At 51.1% G+C, this 6,622-nt stretch overlaps 1 protein-coding gene across 1 annotated transcript; it reads left to right on the forward strand.

Annotated features, from left to right (window-relative positions):
- The first annotated feature begins 727 nt into the window (after positions 1 to 727).
- On the forward strand, positions 728 to 6,417 carry Rps19 (ribosomal protein S19). Its single transcript, XM_031385690.1, has 6 exons — positions 728 to 817; positions 1,256 to 1,326; positions 1,566 to 1,666; positions 5,148 to 5,331; positions 5,759 to 5,813; positions 6,349 to 6,417. The coding sequence occupies exons 2-6, from the start codon at positions 1,256 to 1,258 to the stop codon at positions 6,373 to 6,375; spliced, it is 438 nt and encodes a 145-aa protein (XP_031241550.1). The 5' UTR covers positions 728 to 817; the 3' UTR covers positions 6,376 to 6,417.
- Positions 6,418 to 6,622: the final 205 nt, after the last annotated feature.

Genomic DNA, 6,622 nt, shown 5'->3' on the forward strand with positions numbered 1-6,622 from the left:
GAGAGAGAGAGAGAGAGAGAGAGAGAGAGAATAAAGTTGCACAGATCAGCTCGGATGGCTCAGAAGAGGCAAGCGGGAAGACTAACGGGCTGAACAAGCAGACTCCAGACAAGCAGACTCCGGACTCCGGCACTAGATGGCGGAGCTGAACCTCCACCAAGGGCCCGCCTCTGCCTCTTTATCCCCGCCCTAATCTCCTCCCCGCTTCCGACACCGCCTTCCCAGTCCGCTAGCGGCAAAGGAGCTGAAGCAAGTTCCGCCCAAAGAAGGGAGGGGCTTCCATGTCAACCTTAGTCTCGCGAACACTCATGCTAGCACAAAAGGCGGTGGCGGCCACACGTCTTTCCCTAGTGCCCCTTCCCTGGGCTGCCTGTCACGGTTCCGCCCTTACTACTCTCACTTCCGACCACGGAGTCGAGTCTGGGGCGGAATCCCGCCTTTCTTTCGTGCGCTCTCAGCTTCGCCCGCACTTCCGCCCTCAATAGTTTCCGCCTCCCTGTTCCCGCCAGACACACAGGCTCAAATGAAGGTCGACGCCCCCAGCGCGCTCGGGCCACGCCCAAGGAAACGGAAAGAGGAAGCCGGACCCCTCGTTCTCCTCCCCAGTCCCTTCGCGGGGCTTCTCCACCCCTTCCTCTGGCAGACCCTCCCATTTCAGGTAGAGACGAAGCCGCAGTCGCCCTCAGAGAGGCGGAGCCCTCCGGGTCTAGCCGCTCTCGCGAGCACTCCATAATCTCGCGATACCCGACGCCCGACTTGTGCGCCCGGGAAACCCCGTCGTTCCCTTTCCCCTGGCTGGCAGCGCGGAGGCCGCACGGTAAGCGAGGGCTCTGGGTCGTGGCTGTGCGCGGGGCCACGGGGCCGGGCTCTCTCGCCCTAAGAGCTCGTGCCGGGGACCGCGGGAAGCCCGGCGCGGGGTTGCTCCGCCCCTTGGAGCCGCGGCCACGTGCGAGCGGCAGGCCCGGACATGCCCGATCGCCACACTCCCGGGAGCCCAGCGGGTTAGGTGGGCAGCGGAGGGGTGAGTGTAGCTCCCGGGGGCGGACGGAGAGGGGTGGGCATGGAGGACTCTCCCGCTGCGATCCACGTGGCGTGGGCACCCGGCGCCTCTGCTGGACCTACCGGAGCCGAGCTGCAGTGGGAGTGAAATGAGGCTGCGGGGTGCATTGGCCAGGAGCAGGGCTGGTGGTGACCTGGGCCCCCGTCCGTGGTTTGCACCCGAGCCTGACATCAGCATGCTTGCCCTTTTTCCCAGATGCCTGGAGTTACTGTAAAAGACGTTAACCAGCAGGAGTTCGTCAGAGCTCTGGCAGCCTTCCTCAAAAAGTAAGTGTTGGAATTCAGGCCTGACCCCTGTGAGCTGGGACCCCGATGTGTCGTTAGTCCGTCTGGCCACCGTGAGGCCTACGGGGACCCTGCATCCGTCTTAGCCTGTTCATTCATATGCTAGCATCTGTCTTGCCTTTTTTTTTTCCTTCAACCTTGTTAAGTGGGAAAGGTTAGGAGATCTGGAGTAATCTTTGGAAATTCTTCAAGTGCACTTTTCTCAATTATCTTGGTCCTAGGTCCGGGAAGCTGAAAGTCCCCGAATGGGTGGACACAGTCAAGCTGGCCAAACATAAAGAGCTTGCCCCTTACGATGAGAACTGGTTCTACACACGAGCTGGTAAGAACTGAGGCCTTTGGCTTGGATGGCTTGGAATGGGAACCTGGGTGACCCAGGCAAGGACCCGGTCTTTCCCTCCCAACTGCACTGGGAGGCAGATCTCATGATTTTATAGCTGTAGCTTAAAACTAGAAAGAAAGTCTGAAGGCAAGTGAGTGTCCATATTTTGCTTACTTGAGAGTCTTAGTAGGTTTCTGCGTCCATGGTGTAGCATTTAGATTTAAGTATCTATCAGTTTCTGTTTGAGCGGTTGGAAATGCCACTCCTTGTTCTAAAGGAAACTTATGGATCTTGTACCCAAAAAAAAAACCTTTGGGATATGCCTCTCTGGTCTTTTTGAGTCTCAAAGAGTTATGGATCCTGCCTGGGTGCTTTGTGCATCCTGTTGTCTGTAGTCTTTCTGTGGGGTGGGATCACTGCTGGGTTGTGCCAGAGTTGCAGTTCATGTTCAGGCCTTTTTGCTAGGAGCTCAGCCTGTGAACTCCCCGGGTCATGGGAGATAAGTTGCTCTTCACTTCAGAACGTGAAGCGGTTTATAAGTTTATATTAAATGTCCGTGGGATCCACTTTGTTTCAGGCTTTGGCATGGGCACAGGGACCACCATGACTCAACACAGCCTCTGAAAACCAAAAGGTCAATTCCACAGTGTGGGAAAAGGTCGGTGCTTCCACCTGCCAACACATTTTTTAAGGAGGAGGGTGATAGAGGGGAGGGTGGTGAGGCCTAGCTTCGAGCATACAGTAGCACTGACCGTGCTTTAGGTGATAGGTTAGGGCAGCTGTGGAGTTTGGATTGCAGGAGGAAAAATGTTGGATTAATCTGGGTAGGGTGGTGTACATGCCGTGTGGTCCCTACTGTATGGACAGAATTGGTTGTCATGTTTCAAAGTTGGCATGGGGGGGGGGTTGGCATGTCCAGGGTCCACCAGCTAGTGATGTGACTCTACCATCCTCGTCACCTTGCTGGTTTGTGGTTTTGAAACAGTCTGTGTATACCTTGTTTGTCTTTGAGTTTGCCGGGTAGACCAGGCTGGCTTTTGCTTCTACCTCCTAAGTACTGAGGATTGACTTGCGCTCTGTATATTCCAGGCCAACACTGAGCTGTAGACCAGGCGGGATGGGGTTAGCAAGAAATGGGATCGAGCTTTTGCCTCTAATCCCAGCACTTCTGGAGCAGAAGCGGGCAGACTCTTGAGTTTAGGCCAGACCTGATGGTGTGTGCTTGTATTCCCAACACCTGATAGATGGACCGAGGCAATGCTAAGAGTACTGAGCTGAGCTACAGGAATACCCAGCATAATAAACCTGGATGAGCTTGTTGATAATTTTAGAGGCCCATGGTTCCTTCCCTAACTGCACACCCAGTTTCTACTTGCTGGTCTCCTTTCCTGAACTACAGAAGTCTTCTTAGCTTTTCCTTGCTCTGTTTGGGTTCTAGACCTTTGGGTATTTACTGGTGTCTATTCAGGAATCTAATGGGTTCCTGTCTGATTTGGCCAAAAAAAAAAAAGATTTATGCTCTTATCAAATTGTAGCCATTGTCATAACACTGAAGAAGAGGGTTCAGAGACAGCATTACTTCCTTTGAAGATAGGCTAGTTCTGTTCAAGACTAATTAGGAGCTGGCCTATTCTGCTGCCACTTGCATTTGGGGCTAGAGTGCAGTGGGCTCATGAGAAAAGGCTCCATGGCAGAAGGTTAGGGCCCTCCTGGGTTCTGTGTGGGCAGGGCTGTTGAGAGTTCACTGTGACCTTTATAGGAAACCACTTCCATTAGAGAACCAATAGGAGGATAGGAGACCCTCTACTCTAGAATTCGGTGGTCTTCTCTGAGTGTCCTTCTAGGTGGAATACTAATTGTACTATAAACTTATTTCCTCCTCCATCAGACTGTATGTGCCCATAAGAGTGGCAGATACATTTTATTAAATGATGCATTCTTAGCCATCAGATCCATGTCTGGAGGGAGACTGGAGACCCGGACAGGGTTTGGATAGATCGGTAATTATTTTCCTTAGAAGTCTAGTATAAAAGGGTTGGTGAGGGAAATGTACAAGGTTTTTCTTTCTCTCTTTTTTTTTTTAAGATTTATTATGTGTGAGTACACTGTAGCTGTCTTCCAACACTCCACAAGAGGGCGCCAGATCTCATGGATGGTTGTGAGCCACCATGTGGTTGCTGGGATTTGAACTCAGAACCTTTGGAAGAGCAGTCAGTACTCTTTAACCACTGAGCCATCTCTCCAGCCCATGTACAAGGTTTTTCATCCCACACAGGGTTGGTCAGGATGGGGTCACAACTCTGCTTAGCACAAGTTCTTGTGTTGTTGCTAAGCTGCTGCAGTGCCTTATGCAACTTTGGTCTGTAAGTTCAAATCCAAGGTGGTAGCCCTTCTGGGCAGCTCCCATGGTGAGAAGCCATGGAATCAAAGCCTTGGCTCATCAGCCCTCTGAAATGCCAGCAGCAATTCTGTGGCTTTACCAAAAAGTTGTACCTTTAAAATGTGCTAGAGCCGGGTCTTGTTGAGGAGGAGAGTAATAAAGAGATAGGCTGTTTTGTTGCTTACAGCCTCTAAATAGTTCTTTCTTCAATCAAAAGAAGGAATGCACACAAGCTCTGAAGTGGCAGGCCCACACCTTGTAATTAGCTGACAGGTGGTTTTCCACTAGATGATTTTTATGTGGTCCAGAAAAGGACATTTAAAATCCCCTTTGCAGAAGCTAGCTGGCTAGCTTTGTTGATTCCCTGTTTGTCCACTGTGCTTGCAGTTGGCTAGTCTGCTGTGTCCAGGCACACAAGGAGACCAAGATTCCCTACCCTAAGGAAGAACAGGTCACTCAGCAGATAGGTTATAGAGCATCAAGATTGGGGTTGTCTGGCGATGTCACCTTCCAAGAAGATGGGAAATAACTCAATCATTGATATAGGGCTGTGGCTTTTTAAAAATTGAAGCAAAATGAACAGAGATAGGCTGTGGGAACAATGTCCTGGGCGTCCATTGCTAAATGGAACTTGGGCAGTGATAGGTGGACTGAGTCACTGGACTGTTCATCCCTAAAATGGAGTTAATTGCCTGGAGCCCCAGCCCCATGTGGCTCTTGGCTATTACGTTGCTTGCGAATGTGAAGAGTGCAGCTTCAGCTCCATACCTTGGGTTTTTCTGAAGCTGGTTTAATGAGCCAGAAGGGTGCCCACAGAACAACAATCCTGTGCCCATGGTTGAGCCAAAGCACGTTACAAGTTTGAGGTAGCCACCACAGAAAGTGGTTGCCCTGCCATGTCCTGCCTCAAGCACATGGGTATGGTCCCACTTGATAGGGATTGTCTAGAGCACGGGGCTAGCCTTGGAAAGAGGCAAGGAACCAGGGGTATCAAGCTCCAGTTTGGGTACATGGTAGTTTCCCCTGTAAAATGAGAAAATGTCTCATTTCACACTGAATGACAAGTGCATGACCTCAGGCTCCCTCTTGCCCTACCCCCAGCTTCCACAGCACGGCACCTGTACCTCCGCGGTGGTGCAGGAGTTGGTTCCATGACCAAGATCTACGGAGGACGGCAGAGAAACGGTGTCAGGCCCAGCCACTTCAGTAGAGGCTCTAAGAGTGTGGCCCGCCGGGTCCTCCAAGCCCTGGAGGGGCTGAAAATGGTGGAAAAGGACCAAGATGGGTATGCAGAGTTGTGGCTGGGCTAGGGTTGACATGTGGTGGGGTTGTTGAACCTCCCTATAAATGGAGGTACGGGGCCTTCATAAAGCAGCAGTGAGGGCCTCACCCAGACCTCTCTGGCTGACTTCCTCTGGCTCTGGGAAGGTAATTTAGCTACTGTCCACTTTCATTAGCCTGCTCGTTAACTTTTCCCAATTGATTTTTCGGAGCTTTTGATCTAATGCTTGCACAGACGACACCCCGTCAGCTCCCAAGGGTCTCCCTCTCCTTCCCCCAGCTCGTTAGGATGCAGCTGGCTTGGGCACGAGTGGGACTTGGCAGACACAATGCAGTTCCATCACTTGGTACTTTCTTCTGTACTCCCCCCGGGGGGTTGGGCTGTACTCATCCAAGGTTTGGTTTTGTTTTTTTGTTTTTCCTTTGCACAGGGGCCGTAAGCTAACACCTCAGGGACAGAGAGATCTGGACAGGATCGCTGGACAGGTGAGAGGTGCACTTTGTGCTTCTGTTGGAGCATAGCCTGGGGAAGGCTGGAGGTCACACTGGGAAAGGGGAAAAAAATAAGGGTTCTATAATTTCTGAAGACTGGGTGCCTAAGATGGTATGGGGCTTCTATAAACTTGTAGCCCCATGCCCCTTACAGATACTTGGTTAAGAGTTCTAGCCACTCTTCCTCCTTAGTACCAAACAGCTGGTTTAGGCCCAGACTTCCTTCCTACTGCATTCCATATAAAGTGATGTCTCACCCTGAAAAGCAGTGGACTGATGGGCACTCCACACCCAATTTTCCTCTACAATAGACTCTGCCACCTTAGGGTCTTGGAAGGCTTTTAGCCCTTAACTTGGGGTCATAGTAGAAAGGGCCAACCCAAGCATTGTCACACTGGGCAGAAGCTTGGGCCCTGTGTGTATAATCTCCAAAATTAGAAGTGTCTGTCTGCAACAGTAGGGCTGAGGGTATGAATGTAGTGAGCTATGACAAACCTTGCCCCATGCTGATCCTTCTGTCTTCCCACAGGTGGCAGCTGCCAACAAGAAGCATTAGAACAAATATGCTGGGTTAATAAATTGCCTCATTCATATCCTGGTCTGGATCTGTTTTTGGTTTTATTTTTCAGAACAGGGTTTCCCTGGCTGTCCTGGTGATAAAGCTAGCCTTAAACTTAGATCACCTTGCCTTTGCAACCACCACCCAGCTCTGGTCTGGGTCTCTTGGCTTCATTTAGTAGAGAAAAGGGCATTGTGACTGTAACAATTAGTGGTAAGGCAGTGTTCCACATCTGTGATGCAAT

Source organism: Mastomys coucha, unplaced genomic scaffold (genome assembly GCF_008632895.1).
Source record: "Mastomys coucha isolate ucsf_1 unplaced genomic scaffold, UCSF_Mcou_1 pScaffold21, whole genome shotgun sequence".
Classification (NCBI taxonomy): Eukaryota; Metazoa; Chordata; class Mammalia; order Rodentia; family Muridae; genus Mastomys; species Mastomys coucha.